This window comes from Ranitomeya variabilis, chromosome 4, assembly GCF_051348905.1.
Source record: "Ranitomeya variabilis isolate aRanVar5 chromosome 4, aRanVar5.hap1, whole genome shotgun sequence".
NCBI lineage: Eukaryota > Metazoa > Chordata > Amphibia > Anura > Dendrobatidae > Ranitomeya > Ranitomeya variabilis.
Genome location: NC_135235.1, coordinates 209,175,516 through 209,194,417, shown reverse-complemented (window position 1 = coordinate 209,194,417; position 18,902 = coordinate 209,175,516). Strand labels below are relative to the sequence as shown.

Sequence of the window (18,902 nt, the reverse complement as noted above, 5' to 3'; positions counted from 1 at the left end):
CTATCCATCTTCCTCTTGACTACATTCCAGAGGTTTTCAATGGGGTTTAGGTCTGGAGATTGGGCTGGCCATGCCAGGGATTTGATGTGGTGGCCCTTCATCCACACCTTGATTGACCTATGATTGATTGACCATGTGCCCCTTGAGGAAGGTACCAAACCGAAACGCGCGTCGGGGTGGACGGGTGTCCCTGCGTTACTATCTTCATCAGGTGATGTGCACGTTCTAATACTACCTTTATTATTTATTAGTTACAATTGGACTATTGTCCGGTTCTAATTATTGGTTTAATGGCTCTATGGTTTAGATGATATTACCGGTATTACTTTTTGTAATTTGCACTTTATAGCCCACCTGTATGTCTATATTTCATGTTCAGGGTCACACCGTACCTTGGGCTTAGCATGATGTTGGTGACATCCCTTGTCATCTTTTAGCCCTGCTATGCACTGCTTGTCTGGTTTTTTATCCTGTTTTGTATAAATAAAAGTGTTCTTATTGTTGGATTTCATGACTGCATGGTGCTTTCTTTTCCTATCTAACCTTGATTGACCTAGCTGTGTGGCATGGCGCATTGTCCTGCTGGAAAAACTAGTCCTCAGAGTTGGGGAACATTGCCTGAGCAGAAGGAATCCACTGTTTTTCCAGGATAACCTTTTATGCGGCTTGATTCATATGTCCTTCACAAGGATTAACCTGTCGAATTCCAGCCTTGCTGAAGCATCCCCAGATCAGCACTGATCCTCCAACAAATTTCACAGTGGGTGCAAGACACTGTGGCTTGTACACCTCTCCAGGTCTCTGTCTAACCATTAGACGACCAGGTGTTGGGCACAGCTGAAAATTAGACTCATTAGAGAAGATTACCTTACGCCAGTCCTCTATGATCCAATCCTTATGGTCTTTGGCAAACTTCAGCCTGGCTCTCCTTTTCTTCTCATTGATGAAAGGCTTTTTTCTAGCTTTACATGACTTGAGTCCTGCCTCTTGAAGCCTGTTACGAACTGTTCTTGCCGTGCACTTCACCCCAGCTGCAATTTGCCATTCCTTTTGTAGGTCACTTGACGTCATCCTGCGGTTGCTGAGTGACATTCGAATAAGATGACGGTCATCCCGGTCAGTGGAGAGTCGTTTTCACCCTCTGCCAGTCTGTAGCTTTGTTGTCCCCAATGTCTGCTGCTTAACCTCGTTGTAATGGACTGCCATCTTAGAAATTTTAAGGATGGAGGCAACATGACGCTCACTGTGTCCTTCTGCTAGAAAAGCCAGAATTGAGCCCTTCTTTTGCTCACTTAAATTTTTTTTTTCAACTCCTTTGGCATGGTTCAAATTTATTTTCTCATTCCTCTTATGTTTGGGATATTACTAGCACTTGTTTTGCCATCCAGCTTATCCTATAGTAAGAGGATTGTGAACACCACAGCAAGGTTTTTTTATACTTTCCTTCGTTAAATAAGATTTGGTTCAGGTGATCACCTAATCAGAAAAAAATTAAGTAGAAAGAGGTGTACTCTGGTTGGAATTCAACTGACACTGGAATGGAATGGCTGTCAGACATGTAGAGAAGCTGATTTTTATAAAACTGTGCAGTGGTCTCTTAATTTTGACAGAGCTGTATATCTTTTTTTCCATATGTTGTAAATGCCGCTGTTTTCCTGAATCCAGCAATATTTTCTTTACATCCTGTTCCTCTCCGTTCCTGAGATATGGCCCCATCTTCCCTATACATAAATCCAGTCTTGTTAGCCAAGAGGGCGTTGTCCTCAACTCTTCTCTGTGGGAGTCTACTTGACCTCGCCCAGTTGACTAAAGATTTATACAAAGAGAAGATGCTGCCATATCTCAGGAACGAAGAAGAGCAGGAAGGAATGAAAAACATCACCGGATTCAGGAGAACAGTGGCATTTACTCAAGGGGAAAAAAATATTTCATATTTATAGCAAGTCCTTTTTTAATTAATTATAAAAGTGCATATAAAGTGCATTTAACGACAAAAAACATCAGTGAGCAAAGCAACTAAGGAGAATATGAAGTCCCTGACATGATGAGAATCACAGAATTAATAATATAATAGGTGTTGCCCATTTGACTTAGCATTGTTGACGGCGACATTATTGTTAAGTTTTGGCAAGAACCGGAGTGTCTCTTTAAGGTGAAGAAGAAATGTGTTTGTGCATGTATATAAAAGAGATGCAGAAATAATTACATTGCGAATATACAAGGCTGCTCAGCGGCGGGTTTCTTGACCAAGGCTGCAAACAAAATTGCTTACCTCTTTTCAAATAAAAGACCCCCATGTCCCTGGTGGTTTGTATATAGCTGCTTTTATTACTAGTTACACTCAGACAAAAGCAATAACATTTGTATGGAGCGCTGCAAAATCTTCCAAATTCTAAAAATATTGTGGCTTATTCCAGTAGATCTGCAGGGAAGCAGTAAATTGTGACATATAAAGGTGCCGATTCTTCAATGTTTTGGGGGGTTTTGTCTATTTTTGTGCATTTTTCACCCGTTTTTCATGTGTCCTATTTATCTTTCCATTTGCACCTTTTTCTAAAGTCACTTTTTTAAGTTTGTCTGTATTTTGTTTTTACTTAGTTCGCCTATTTTTCCATTCCGACCAGGTTTAGATTTTCCCCCTGGGTATCATCATTTGCGACTTTTTCAAAAAGTTGCAACATTTTTGTGCAAATGTATTCTAGTGTCCCCTCTACCTCCCCGGAGTGATTTTTTTTTTTCCGCGCACCAACATTTTTTTGCACAATTTTTGCAACATTTTGCTCAAAAATATCTGGCACACATAAAATTACTCCAAGAGGTACATTTGCACCAAACATTTTTAAAAAGTTTTAAAAAACTTTTTAAAAGTTGCAATGGATGAATCCAGCTGAAAACATTTGTAAACTCCAAAAGTCCCTGTCCATGAAGATGCATAAAAATATTGTGACTTTTGAAGTTTTTACGTCAGTCCCGGCCACCTGGAAATTTTTAGAAAAGTGGATGAACCTCGGGGGTTGGCCAAGAGTGCCTAACAAATCCATCATAGTTTCTGAAACAAGGTGGGGTCATTTATGACACAAATGTCCTATAGCCTCAGCTGGTGATGGCCATGTCACGCGGCACTTGAGAGAGGCAGACGCCTCCTAAGGATCACATCTAATTTGAGCTCTTGATGAATCGAGCCCGTAGGGTGGTAAACCAGTCACTCATTTTGCATTGGGGCCCAGCAGCTTTGGTATTCATAGTCTAAAAATCTCCAAGAGCACAGCTTCATCATTTGTATGACACCTCAATTCTTGTTTAAAATTCTGTTATCATAGATCAGTGTAAAGCTGTAGGCTGCGGTATGTTAGCACCAAGATGTATAGAGCTGAGATTTCTACAGATGATTTTTCTAGATGTAATATCAAAACATCAGCCTCACAGCGTATTCAATACATTATCCTCCATGACGATATTGCTTGTGCCTATATGTGACAGACAGCTGTAGTCAGGGCTACAAGCTGCCCACATAAAGCAATTATTCAGTACTTATTGGTCGCAGGTGCTTCAAGGAGGACAAGAAAATTATTTACGGAACAGTCACCGAGAGAAATAAAAAAGAGAGAAGAGGTTCCGGGAAAAGATAATGACACTGGGGGTTATGACACACACATGTGATGGAGTGAGAGTAGCAGAAATATGACAGATTGAGACTTCCCGGGAACACCGACCTTGTTGTACAGGGCGCAGATATGCAGAGCGGTGTTTCCTGACGCGTTCTGAGCAGCAGGGTCAGCGCCATAGAAGAGGAGATGCTCTAGGTGTTGTGAGTGGCCATGCTGGCAGGCCTAGGCAGGGAGAAAACACATCAGCATTCATTATGATAAATCTGGTCTGTAGAATACCGCAGCTTTTTACAACACACAGATTCTAAGGGTATATGCACACAATTTTTTTTAGTAGGTCAAAAATGATGAGTTTACTAGTGGAAACCACTTCTTTGGGGAGTTTTTTTTACCACCTAAATCATTTTTTTGCAGCCTTTTGATTGGACATAGTCTATTTTGGAGAGTGATCTATCAAGAGATGTCTCAAACAACTGACATACACTTTCTTTTTTTCCCATCAAGCGTTTTTCAAAACTTGAAATGGAAGATAAAACACTCCAAAGACTGAAAGTATAGACTGGAAAGTGATTTTACAATAGAAGTGAACAGAATAAGCCTTTTCAAACTTTTTAAGGGATTTTTCAGGCTTCTTTTGGAACACTGAAAGACTCCTTAAATAACTCCTTATGCATACATATTTAGGATGTGTTCAGACTTGAGGGTTTTTTTTGCTGAGTTTTCGAAGCCGAAACACTTCAATAGTCACAAGAAGTTCAAAAAACATGAGTTTTGCCTGGAGAGTTGGGATATTTACACATGGAGACTTTTTGATGAGTTTTCAAAGCAGAAACTCAAAGTTTTCGAGGAGTTTTTACATTTGGACCAGGATTTGAAGAGTCTCTACTCAGTTTCTGTTCCAAAAAGTTCTTCTAAAAATCTGTGCGCATAGTTTTGGAAATTTTGTGTTCTAAAACCTCAGAATAAAATCAGTGAGAATACAAGCAAAAAATATCGCATTGGAAGTCATTGAGTTTGGCCCCATGACAGCTTCTACACAGGACAGTATCTAATTTTATCAAACTAACAAGCTATTTATGATTCTGGGGAGGGTAGGTGACCAGCCCTTTAGAAGTTGTAATTTTGGCCATCTTAGTTGTTTTACAGCTTTCCCATCAATAAAGTCAAATGTTATTTAACAGTACTTTAACTGTTAAACTGTTAACTGCTAAAGGGTGAAACAGGACCCCATTACAGCACCTACAGTTATCATCCAGCTGCCCTAGTTTACTAAATGGAAACTCTGATTTTTGAATGCCATGACAAATAATTTACCATTATAGTTCACTGATGTTTTGTGCAGGGCTTAAGAATTACTGGATACTATGAAATGTATGTAAGTCAACTTGCACCTGTCCTTATATTAGTTTAAGGGTTATTACTATATTCATGTATGGGTATTGTTGGATAAAGCTTGTAAATAAAAGCAATTTAGCAATTTACTACTTATTAACATTTTCACTGTTTCTTGAAATATTGACACTTTTGTTTTGGTTACAGATCATTGCCCTAGGATACCGACCACCACTGCTGGAGCGCAGAACATGGGCAGTGCTTACAAGCTTTTTTCTTCTGAGCTTGTATGTGCTATTTGAAGATGGTCAGGATTTCTGGAATATGCAGTTACCTCATAATTCTGGCCAGCTTCAGTGCAGCGCTAAAAAGCTAGACTGCACTGATGGTCGGTCTCCTAGGAAATGAGCTGTAAATAAAAGTAAAGCATTATTATCTCATGAATGGCTGCAAATTTGAATATGCAATACATTGCAAAAGTGCTTGTTTTTACCAGCACTACTTGACAATACCTTTTTATAAATATGGTAAAAAACCTTTAAACATTTATGAGATAGATTGGTGATAGAATATATGGCTGCTATGGGCCTCTCCAGTATTTCAGCTAGGCACCATAGAAGTAAAATCTATAGGGATCTCGTAGTCTGTATGGAAACACACTGTACAAGAGAAAGTTTGTTTTTGGTCCACCCCTATCATTCTGCATCTGTAACCAATGCAACGATTGAACTTCCCGGTTAGCGCCCTAATCACAGTCAATCTTTCCAGCCTCTTTCTGTTAACCTTAATATTTCAATTGTCAACTATTATGCAACTTTGGTGCATGCCTTGTCAAAAGTGTTAAAGAACATGGTTATTATTACCTGGTGAATTTCTTGCCACCCATTTTCATCAACTGTGCCAATGTATGCTCTATTATAGAGCAATAATTCACAGCACCTGGGATCTCCACCCACCATGGCGGTATGGTATAGTGGGGTTAGACCTCGACGATCTTTATAATTTGGAGAACCGCCAAGATCCAAAAGTGTCTACAAAGTGAAAAAAATGAAGAATTAAAATAGACTTTCCTTTGAATTAAAGTTTCATTCAGGCAGTATGTAAAACCCCATTGCGGTACCACATATAAACGTTGTGATCACAATACTTTCAAGAGGCTTTTTTGCTGTCCTTTCTCCCACTGCTGTAAAGAGTGGTAAACATCACCTATAAATACTTTTTGCCATAAAACATCACAAACAGAACATTATTTTAGTAATCTTTGAAAACAACACAATTTGAAAATGAGAATAAGATTGCTTTAAAAATCCTAAAACAATTGAAGAAAGAAAATCTAATGGGAATTTTCTATTTTTAAAGACCTTCAGACATATAATTACATGGAACATAACCTAGTAGGGAATCTGCATGCATGAATTTACAGGATATATAGTATATACCACATTGTTAACATACAGTGATGGGAAAACATTTCAATCCTTCTGCCCTGGGTGACAAACCACAGAACAATAAAGTTGTAGGGACTATTTTATTTTTTGCAATTGCCTCATAGTTGTCCTTTTTATGCCTTTCCCTGTAACTTTACCAGGTCTGAAATATTTTTTTTTTTTTTTAAATGAATAAACATTCTGATTATGTCATAAAAATATTGAAAAAATTGAATGAATATGACCAAAAAATTTAAATATCATGACCAGACTGCAATAAATCTGATGGCAGAAGACAACCCACCACAAGTTTAGGGCTGGAACATCTTATTTTTACTACATGGGGGAAGGGAAGTGACAACCTCTTTTACCACAAATTCAAGGTAAACATAGTTGCAACGTTTTAACCCAATAAGTACCAATACTGCTATACTACTACATTTATAATATAGAGTATGAGCATCAGGATCATATAAAGTAGAAGGATCCAATTAGTAACTGGCATTGCTGACGCACTACAACGCCTCAAATCCCATGTCAATCCATTTTATGACGTGTTAAGAGTGTTTGAAGTCTGCAATTTGAGAAATGAAATCACAGATTGATAATAATAGTAATATACATAATGTTAGGTTAATTTGAATTTGGGGGGGCATTAAGCTTTGTGCATCAGCCTATAAATATATATTCATATGATAAATATGCAGCGGCGACTCACAGCATAAATTATTTTTTGAGCCAATTACTTATTGATAGAGGAAAGCAAGCAAAATCAAAATTGCTTACACAAGCAGAATAGACAAAAATGAGTCTTACGGGAAGCAATACATACAGAAGTATAAGCAGAGGCGTAACGTGGGCTATAATACTAAACAAAGTAAAACAACTCATCTGATGCACAGGATGCAAGGAACAATTGTTTCTAAAAAATTGGAACATTCCGGACAAATTTAGGACTGTTGGTCTTGATAAACATTACCATGTATGACTTTATAGATTTAAATAAGTCCAAAACAACAGCTCAGAGATATCCAATTATTTCCTTGAAAGCAAATAAAGCCAAAATGTTTGCACTAAAGAATTTCTTGTTTAGGGTTCAGAATTTCATTTGTCTGATACAGAGCTAAAAATTCTCTTCAAGCCTGTGCAATGATTTTTTGCATTCCCGTAAGGTCGGCGGGCACATCAAAACGCCGCATCCGCACGCATCCACATACAACGCATGTCCCTGCTTACCCAATGTTAAAGATAGGTACTCAGGATGATGCAGGATGCATAAGGAAGTAGGCAGAGCTTAGGCAGAGCTTAAGGGAAGAAGTACGCAGCCATACGCAGACCAGCCACATGCAAGTGTGAACCCAGCCTAAGTGATACATTGCTGGAATCAGGGTCTCTGTTCCTATTTCATGCTGCTGTTAAGATCAGCGCAACCGGGAGACAGTGATGGGAGTTGTCATCAGCATGACACTTAGCGGCACTTGCGAAAAGACGCACACTTTGTTTTGATCCCTGGCGCCGGAGGCTGAAGGCAGCTCCCATCATGTTCGCCAACTGTTTGCTTAGCTTTTCCTGGAGAATTTATGGGGGACCCCAGAAAAAAATGACATAGAGTCCCCCTATAAATTCAAACCAGCAAAGGCTAAACAGACTGCAGTGGGTTGATATTAATGGCCTAGGAAGGGATCAGAGATATTGCCTCCACAGGCTACCAACATCAACCCTCAGCTGCCCAAGAAATGGCGCATCCATAAGATATGCCAAATCTGCCACTTAGCCTTGCTCTTCCCACTTGCCCAGTGGCAGTGGCAAGGGGGTATCATGGGATGGCTGAGTGATGATGTTGGTAGCCTGAATGGGGGTAATATCTCTAACCCTTCCCAGGCTATTAATATCAAACCACAGCTGTCTGTTTAGACTTTGCTGGTTTGAAATTATAGGCAGATCCTACATCATTTTTTTTCTGCGGTCCCTGTAAATTCACCAGGAAAAGCTAAGCAAACAGCTATAAGCTGTTATTAATAGCCTGGGAACCTTATGGGGTTTTGTCCTCTTTCCCAGATTAGTAGCATCAGCCCCTAGACATGAGCTTTCCCTCTGCTGGTTATGAAAACTACTCGGGACCCAACACCATTTTTTTATTTAATTCTTTATTTTATACAGAAATTAGACAGCTGCTGTGTAATACAACTCCCTTCATTGTTTCCTGGTTGTGCTGATTTCAGTCAGAGCCTGGGATCAGCGCAACCTGTATGGCTTCTTCCTAGGCACTGGTACGTGTCACACTGATGTCATCCATGTGTCATCAGTGTGCACATGTGCAGCATGCTTTTTCTCCATGGTGTGCACCGGTCTGAATAAAGATGTTAAAGGATCGGTGAGTGCCACTACTTTTTACTCCTATATACATAATTCAAGTTTGTGCTTTGATCACCTAGTTTTTTACTGCCTATCCCTAAGCTTTTTAAACTAAGTTATATGTTGTTATATTTATTTTTGCTTTTTTATATTTTTTTATGTAACATTCCTATTAACCTAGTCTTATACCTAAGCCTAACTCTAGCCTCTAAACCAATCCCTAACTCTAACCCTTAAAATACCTACCCCTAACCCTAGTGTAAAAATATTAAATGAGCTCTAAGTAATGAATGAAGAATCAGTATTGAACCATGGGCACTGTCTTTATTTATTATCTGTTCCTCTTCTGTCGCCTTCATTGCTGCCTTTGCAGAGCGCAGCAGTCCTTATGTCATTGGCTATTGGGCAGGGACCGAGATAGCAAAGCTGTTACATGAATGCAATTATAATATGAGCATCAGGATCATGTAATGTAGCTTTATTATAGTGAGCTTTGGGATTTAGGTCACTGCCCATGAGGAGCGCAGCAGCCATTGACAAATCCATGTCATCTGTTGCACTCTGTATATGTAACTCCAGGTGGGGAATCTCTGTTGAACTCAAGAAAACTAAAGGCTTGCAAGTGTCGATCACTTTACTTTGGGAAAGGAAAAGTGGCAGTGAAATTTTGCACCCTCATAGTGTTTGGTCCCCTAGCCCAACCCCCGAGGAACACTACTAGGTTCAGCCAATTGTAATCTAACCTGTCCATTTGCCATCTTTTCCCAGACAATCTTCTGTGCGTGAAATAAAGAGCTCAACTAACTATGAACCACATTGGGATATCACAATTAGTCATGTCAAATGACGAACTCAGCTCAGCTACAACTGCGTGCACACAGAAAAAACAAAATGGACAATATTTAAGTGCATTTCTCGCAGGCTCAAACTGGATTTTTGCCCCTCGCAGACACGTGCACCACAGTGGGGTACCGTAGCTCTACTACTATTGACCTCAGTATGCTACACTCTCATTTGCTTCTATGGCAACCAGTTATTGTTAAAGGGATGGGGACACAAATCTACGGTTTACGTTGTCTCCTGCTATTGTCTGTTAATTGAACAGCGATACGTTCATGTTATATCATTCCTCCAGAAAATAGGAAAGATCCGTATGACTTAAATGTTACCATGGAAGCAGATCCCCATTTTCTCCTAAAGCTATTAACCCCTGCAGTAATGATGAGCTGAACTGGGCTGTGGGCCAACATGTGGTGCCAGGAGGGGGTCATATGATGTCGTCCAAGAAGCACGGTAACATGTGGACTGCGGAAGGTTCATGTGCAAATGTAGAGGGGGAGGGTTAGTGCCGAAATAATACTGTACATCACTCTGCTGTACTGATAAGAAGCATAAATCCCTAAATGGCTTTTAGCACAAATGTAAACCAGCAAAATTAGCACTTTTGTGTCCTTATGCGCAAGCAGACTCTGATGTTTTATGTATTTTTTTGTAATTTTGTTATGTTTTGTTAAATTATTGTTCACTTATTACTTCCGAATATTCTATTTCTGCAGATGGAGCTGCAGTTCACCTCTGTGCCCTTGAGGTAATGGGGCCAATTTGTGATTACTACAAGTTCGATTCACCATTTGCTGTTCACCTCTGTGACCTTGAGGTATTGGGGCCAGTTTGTCATTACTACAAGTTCGATTCATTATTTGCTGTTTTTTTTTTGTTAAGCGATTTTTCTTTTTTTATGTCTTGTGGTACATAAAATGCTCCTTATTTTGTCTCTAACATTTTTTTGCAAACATTTAGCGCAAGAAGTCGCATGTTTCATTAAAATGGCACTAAATTTGCAGAAACATTTCAGACATGAATAAAATCACTGAGGGGGGAGAGACTGGAGTATATTTGAGAAAAAAAGGTGACTTTTTATAGTCACAGTTGATGAATCAGTTGCAAATATTTGGAAACCCCAAAACCCCGACCATGATGATGAACTAAAAAAAACATGAGAATCCTTGGCCTGGTATCTTGAATGCCACTGGCACTTACTGGAACCTATAACATCATGATATAACTTGAAGTCTAGTCACTAAGCCTCTTGAGATGCCATGGTGTGCATTGCTCACGAGATGTAGTAATCCGATGCTGCCAAGCCAATGATGTAGCATGCACAAGTGAAGACTGGCTAACTTGGAGAACTTGTGGAGTTCCGGAAGAGATAGCAAAACTTCTAGGTGCTACCAAAATCTACTGCAAACCATTGACTCCCAATGATGTTCCATTAATAGATTGAGTTTCAGGTTCCAAACTCACATTAACGGGGCGTAGAAGAGGCGTGGATAGGCGTGAAAGAGACATAGCCTAAATGTGGAGTGAAAGAGACTTGGTAGAGGGGGTGAGGTCATGAAGATATGCTGTGATCATATCCTTGAAGTTGGCAACTATGGCTTTAAATATTCATGAAGCTCAAAGATATCCAAATATTTTCATCTACACCAAATTAATCCAAAATGTTGGTGCTAAATAATTTCCTGATAGGGTTTGAAGTAGAGGTAGGAGAATTGGTTCACGTGAATCTGGTCCATTGGCCAGGTCAGTAATCTGTGACCATTGTACTGGAGGCCTATGAACCTCCTTACTTCCAAGCATTCTCGGCTCTTCTTTTGATTACAGTTCAACATCCTCATTGCTGCGTGATGCAAACACGATGTTGTGCCAGCCCGACAAATCAAAAGTAGGGCTAGGAATACTGGGAGGTAAAGAGATTCACAGACCTCCCATCCAGCGATCATGGATTACTGACCAGGCTGGTGGACCAGAGTCCAAAAAATTGATTCTCCCATTTTTATTTAGAAGCTCCATTACTATACTACAAAGCCTAAAAATCACCACCACCAGAGCTCTAAATCACCACCACTAGGACAAACTTAGGAACTTATAGTATTTTCTCATGTTCTGTCTCCTGGAGCACATGTCTCCCCTGCCTCCTGGGTTCCTGCCGGTTGAGGGTTTTGGACTCCTGATTATTGAAAGTTCGACTCAGCGGCATGTTTGCTCCGCTAGCCCGAACTGTGAATTGTCCGAGGTTGAAAGCAATGGTAGCTATACCTTGTGAGCTCTATAGCAAAAAGCTTATAAGTGCTAAGCGCTTGTCTAGGAGACTGACTACTGCTGTTAGACCGCAGAGGTGGCCAGTAATCTAGGCAACGAGCCGTAAACTATAGAACTAAAAAATCCTTTAATTATTGAGAACGGTGAGGATTTTTAACAAGCGCTACATTGCAAAGTTGCTTGTTTTTACCTAAACACTTTGCAATTTTAACCATTTAAGAAAAAGAGAAAAACCCAGTTAATCTAGAGAATTGTATGCACTCCTCAGCTCCCCCTAGAGGTGGGTGATGGCAACCACGTTCTCATAATTGTTTCTAAAGCGCATTTGGAGTTTCCAAAAAATGAAACTTAGACCACTAAAAGGATAAATTATGAAATTAATCAGCATTGAATCTACAATATTAAATTTCTAAAAAGGCTGTGATGTTGCGCTCACTGCATGTGTTGGGGGACACTCGCTTGGCAATGGGATAAATGCACACAGGCTCGGTTTTTAACACAAAACAGTCTATTTGGTTTGTAAATCGAAAATAATTCACCTCCGCACTGCTGCTATAAGCTGACCCCTATGCATGCAACACCCTAAACCACACTTTTAGGTGCTATGGCTGACAATATCCTTTTTAATACCAATGGGGTGCTGCATCCAACAAGTACATACATAGTCCATGGAAGCAAAAAAAGAAAAAATTGGAGCGCACTTACCCAGGTAAAATGGTCACCACTTTATTAGGACTTGATACAAAAAACAGAAAGCAGGGAGGGGAGTGGACAATAAACGGACGACGGCCGTTTCGTGCGGCAAGGCACTTCAACGGGTCCTTTGACCCGTTGAAGTCTATTTGGTTTATTCAGGTATCATAAACCATAGAAACGTGAACCAAAGGCAAACAGTCTTTACATAAAGCTTTTCATCATTAGTTTGCGGCAACTAAACACGCTGGTCCTGCTCTGACCAGTTGCTGTGGGTGACCGCACAGTTCATGGAACATCATAAGCACCAACAGTCTATTTAGGTACCTTACGGGAGCTCCTGCTCCACCTGCTGAATCCTTGTCAGTCCACTCTTCCTGGGAAAGCTGCCTTACGGGGATCACCAACTTGCCTGACAGACATACACCAGTCGGTTCCAGACCCACCGAAGGACAGTAGCTTCCCCCAACACAGAAGCCGTCACAGACCATCCAGGACCACCGTCTCTCCAGGTGCTTTCAGGAAGTCTTCACTCACAGCAGCTTCCAACACAGACCGTCCAGGTCCACGGTCTCCCTGGGTGCTATTCAGGACATCCGTCCCCACCTGGGACCGTTCAACACACAGGCATGTGGCCTGTCCGGGTTCTATTCAGGACATTTGTCCAACACCCAGGCCACCAGGTCCAAAGCCCCACCACATGCTATTCAGGGAGATAGCACTCCCAACACATAGGCTTTTCCAGGATCCACCAGACCATTCAGGCTCACACTCTCAACAACCCCTGTGACCCACAACCTGGTCACATTATGAAGCCCTAACCATTCCCACAGGTGGGAGGTGTGTGTGGCTAGTCCGACCCGCCCAGCTCTCAGAAATAGCCCAGCCAGCCTCCCTCTAAAACCACACATTTAATTGTAGGACTACAGGTCCCAGAACAACCTGACTTCAGGCTGACAGTGCAGAGTATCTTCCTCTGCGACACACATACCGGCCATTCACAATAATGCCGGACTTTGTCTCATCACCACAGTTATTCCTGCGATTGCCATGCATTCCTATGGCCTCAATATGCCTCCATACATATTCTGGGGAGACAATGCAGTGCCCCCCTAACTGTAACAGGGGTCACTGCATCACATAGCAAACATGAAATACGTCAATTAACGCTTTGTTGATGGATCACAAATCAAGTGAGTTAGTCATCAAAACTAGAACCGGTTGAATGTTTGATTGGATCAGTATTTTCATGGTCTGCGTGTGACAGACCAGCAATACTCCAGAGATTTGATATATGAGCAACATCCATTTTTTTATGGTTGGTCTTTCGTAATACAGAGATTGCAGGACGAAGCAGAGAAATGGATGAAGTGTATTACGGTAAGTGGAATCATAACTCCTAATATCCCGTCCTTCAGTCATCCCATATATCTGTCACTCTGGATATGAGAGACGTGTTCTGTGCCCTTCTTTCCACATGTCATAGTCAATTTCTTTGAATATGATATATGAATCTGTTTCTTCATGGAAAATGCACTTACGGTAATTACTTTCTTAATTGCAATTTTGCATTATTTTCTCACATTTTGGGGATTTTGGTAGGTGATTAAATCCAGGGTCAAGAAAATGGACAATAAGTGGCATAACTGAACATGGAAAGCCTCATAGCAAAATATTCATTCTCCTGGTTGTGATACTTGTGCCACCTTCTGCTCCAAGGCACCATCAGAACACTCGGCGAACGAGACAGGAGCTGACCCATCACTGCCATCATCTTTACTCCAGAGGAGGAGACAGGAGCTGAACCATCACTGCCATCATCTGTACTCCAGAGGGGGAGACAGGAGCTGACCCATCACTGCCATCATCTGTACTCCAGAGGAGAAGACAGGAGCTGACCCATCACTGCCATCATCTGTACTCCAGAGGAGAAGACAGGAGCTGACCCATCAGTGCCATCATCTGTACTTCAGAGGAGGAGAAATGAGCTGACTGATCACTGCCATCATCTGTACTCCAGAGGAGGAGACAGGAGCTGACCCATCACTGCCATCATCTGTACTCCAGAAGAGGAGACAGGAACTGACCCATCACTGCCATTATCTGTACTCCAGAGGAGGAGACAGGAGCTGACCCATCACTGCCATCATCTGTACTTCAGAGGAGGAGACAGGAACTGACTCATCACTGCCATCATCTGTACTCCAGAGGAGGAGACAGGAGCTGACCCATCACTGCCATCATCTGTACTCCAGAGGAGAAGACAGAAGCTGACCCATCAGTGCCATCAGCTCTTCTCCAGAGGAGGAGACAGGAGCTGACCCATCACTGCCATCATCTGTACTCCAGAGGAGGAGACAGGGGCTGACCCATCACTGCCATCATCTGTACTCCGGAGGAGAAGACAGGAGCTGACCCATCAGTGCCATCATCTGTACTCCAGAGGAGGAGACAGGAGCTGACCCATCACTGCCATCATCTGTACTCCAGAGGAGGAGACAGGGGCTGACCCATCACTGCCATCATCTGTACTCCAGAGGAGGAGGCAGGGGCTGACCCATCACTGCCATCATCTGTACTCCAGAGGAGGAGACAGGGGCTGACCCATCACTGCCATTATCTGTACTCCAGAGGAGGAGGCAGGGGCTGACCCATCACTGCCATCATCTGTACTTCAGAGGGAAAGACAGGAGCTGACCCATCACTGCCATCATCTACTCCAGAGGAGGAGACAGGGGCTGACCCATCACTGCCATCATCTGTACTCCGAAGGAGGAGACAGGGGCTGACCAATCACTGCCATCATCTGTACTCCAGAGGAGGAGGCAGGGGATGACCCATCACTGCCATCATCTGTACTTCAGAGGAGAAGACAGGAGCTGACCCATCACTGCCATTATCTGTACTCCAGAGGAGAAGACAGGAGCTGACCCATCACTGCCATCATCTGTACTCCAGAGGAGAAGACAGGAGCTGACCCATCACTGCCATCATCTGTACTCCAGAGGAGGAGACAGGGGCTGACCCATCACTGCCAACATCTGTACTCCAGAGGAGGAGGCAGGGGCTGACCCATCACTGCCATCATCTGTACTTCAGAGGAGAAGACAGGAGCTGACCCATCACTGCCATTATCTGTACTCCAGAGGAGAAGACAGGAGCTGACCCATCACTGCCATCATCTGTACTCCAGAGGAGAAGACAGGAGCTGACCCATCACTGCCATCATCTGTACTCCAGAGGAGGAGACAGGGGCTGACCCGTCACTGCCATCATCTGTACTTCAGAGGAGGAGACAGGAGCTGACCCATCACTGCCATCATCTGTACTCCAGAGGAGGAGACAGGGGCTGACCCATCACTGCCATCATCTGTACTTCAGAGGAGGAGACAGGAACTGACTCATCACTGCCATCATCTGTACTTCAGAGGAGGAGAAATTAGCTGACTGATCACTGCCATCATCTGTACTCCAGAGGAGGAGACAGGAACTGACCCATCACTGTCATTATCTGTACTCCAGAGGAGGAGACAGGAACTGACCCATCACTGCCATCATCTATACTCCAGAGGAGGAGACAGGAGAAGACTCATCATTGCCATCATCTGTACTCCAGAGGAGGAGACAGGAGCTGACCCATCACTGCCATCATCTGTACTCCAGAGGAGAAGAACACAGGAGCTGACCCATCAGTGCCATCATGTGTACTCCAGAGGAGGAGACAGGGGCTGACTCATCACTGCCATCATCTGTACTCCAGAGGAGGAGACAGGAGCTGACCCATCACTGCCATCATCTGTACTCCAGAGGAGGAGACAGAGGCTGCCCCATCACTGCCATCATCTGTACTCCAGAGGAGAAGACAGGAGCTGACCCATCACTGCCATCATCTGTACTCCAGAGGAGGAGACAGGGGCTGACCCATCACTGCCATCATCTGTACTCCAGAGGAGGAGACAGGGGCTGACCCATCACTGCCATCATCTGTACTCCAGAGGAGAAGACAGGAGCTGACCCATCACTGCCATCATCTGTACTCCAGAGGAGAAGACAGGAGCTGACCCATCACTGCCATCATCTGTACTCCAGAGGAGGAGACAGGGGCTGACCCATCACTGCCATCATCTGTACTCCAGAGGAGGAGACAGGAGCTGACCCATGACTGCCATCATCTGTACTCCAGAGGAGGAAACAGGAGCTGACCCATCGCTGCCATCATCTGTACTCCAGAGGAGGAGACAGGAGCTGCCCCATCACTGCCATCATCTGTACTCCAAATGAGTACATTTGGATCTAAGTGCATCTGAAGGCAGGAAAAAGAGACTGGGGAAAAGCAGGGGTTCAGAAACCACTTACAGGCATTTTTTTACAGAAATTATAAAAAATAAAATAATAAAAATGTAAAATAATTAAAAAAAATACCCCAATAAAGTGATTTGCAAAGTTTCATAACTTCTGGACAAAATTATCACAAAAAAATGAAAGTTTTGCTGCTCTTTATCACCATATCTTTATCACTTTATCTGCTCATCATCATGAGAATGATGGGCCCAAGTTGTCTGTTGAAATGAAACCATGGACAAGTATGCGCACTGCACTCAAAGTCTTTGGGACAGATGAGATAGCTGGGAGCTGTACTGGGTTATCTTTGGCAGTTCCCTACACTTTTGATGGAGTAGTAATGTGCACGTTCCCTCTATTCAAACAGGAGACTCGGGCCTCTCATTTTACTGATCAGTGGTGGACGAGGTTCTTGTGATCTTCTGATGGATACGTCGCAGTTTTCTCAGTGTAACTGTGAATTGGTAGGTGTGTGATATTCTGCAATAATGGCACTTTATTAATGGCCTTTTTAATTCTTCACATACAATAAACAAGGAGAGTCAGTATTAAACCCCTCAGTGTTAATTTTGCTATTACCATTACCTGAAACCATGTTCTGTGTCACGGAAAGTGTGGTTCCTGGATTGCGAGGCAGGCAAGAAATATATTTATTATTAATCCAAAAGAAAAATCTCTAGAATCCAGAAATTTAAACACAACTGTCAACCTCACAAAGTGTGTACATCCTTGCATTGTATGTTTCTTTTTTTCCAATAAAAGAACTGTACACTCTTTCCTAATACCGCTGTTGGTTACCACCAGTTATCAGACATTATTTTGGTCAATTAAAGGCTTTTCAGAATTGTGATTTGCAGCCATACATCAATTTTTTATTTGGGGGGGGGGGGGGGTATTCAGAGGAGCTGCGGAATTTGAATTCTAATTGATCTGCCCAACTCTGTCTAACAAGGAGTAGATCTCAGTTGACCAAAACATATGAGCACCATGGATGTAACGGAAATTAAGACAAGTTGTCAAATAAATCCCAATGTTACTCTTACCATGAGTGCATTGTAATTTCGGGAGCAGACGGCCTTGTGGAGAGATGTAGTGCCATCGCGGGCTCGGAAGTCAATGTGGGCTCCGCCCAGGCAAAGCATCCTTATGACATCCACCGTTCCTTCCATTTGTGAGGCCAAAGTCAATGGTGTCTCTATAAGGGAACCAAATGGCACCAATTTATGTAAATATTTACATATGTACTGTAATATATGATGGACATGTAGCCGTTCTACACAATTGGCAGATCTGTGCCAATCTGGGAGGTGAGTATATATTTTTTATATCTCTTCCCTGGGCCCATAAATAAGTGACTGTATAGTAACAGACAACCCCTTTAAATAATTTCAGTCAGGTTTTAGTTACTCTTTTGGTACTGTGTGTAATGGGGTTCTTTGGGGCAACATACTGTAGGAGGCATCATACCTTGTGTAATGGGGTACAGTGGGGACACCGTACTGTGTGGGGGTATCATAATGTGTGTAATGGGGTACTGTGGGTGCACCATACCTTGTGTAATAGGGCACAGTGGGGACATCATGCTGTGTGTTATGTGGTACTGTGGGGTCATCATACTGTAAGGGCGCATCATAGTGTGTGTAATGGGCTACAATAGGGACATTATACTGTGGGCGTCATCATGCCTTGGGTAATAAGGCACTGTGGGGGGCATCATACTGTAAGGGTGGATCATAGTGTGTAATGGAGTACTGTGGTGCATCATACCTTGTGTAATGAGGCACAGTGGGGACATCATGCTGTGTGACGGCATCATACTGTGTGTCATGTGGTACTGTGGGGGTCATCATACTGTAAGGGTGCATCATACTGTGGGTGTCATCATACCTTATGTAACGTGGCACTGTGGGGCATCACACTGTGTGAGGGAATCATACCATGTGTAATGGGGCACTGTGGGGGCATAATACTGTGTGTGAGCATCATAGTGTGTGTAATAGGACACTATGGGGACATCATATTGTGTGGGGAATCATACTGTTTG

General features: G+C 42.5%; 1 protein-coding gene across 1 annotated transcript in view; it reads right to left on the bottom strand.

Annotated features, from left to right (window-relative positions):
- The window catches only part of SHANK1 (SH3 and multiple ankyrin repeat domains 1), a 537,634-nt gene that overhangs the window by 264,738 nt on the left and 253,994 nt on the right, over positions 1 to 18,902 (bottom strand). Inside the window, exons 6-8 of the mRNA XM_077259811.1 lie at positions 17,902 to 18,053; positions 5,804 to 5,971; positions 3,714 to 3,830 (exon numbers count right to left, since the gene is read on the bottom strand). Coding sequence (XP_077115926.1) covers positions 3,714 to 3,830; positions 5,804 to 5,971; positions 17,902 to 18,053 — 437 coding nt within the window. The remainder of the gene's footprint in view (positions 1 to 3,713; positions 3,831 to 5,803; positions 5,972 to 17,901; positions 18,054 to 18,902) is intronic.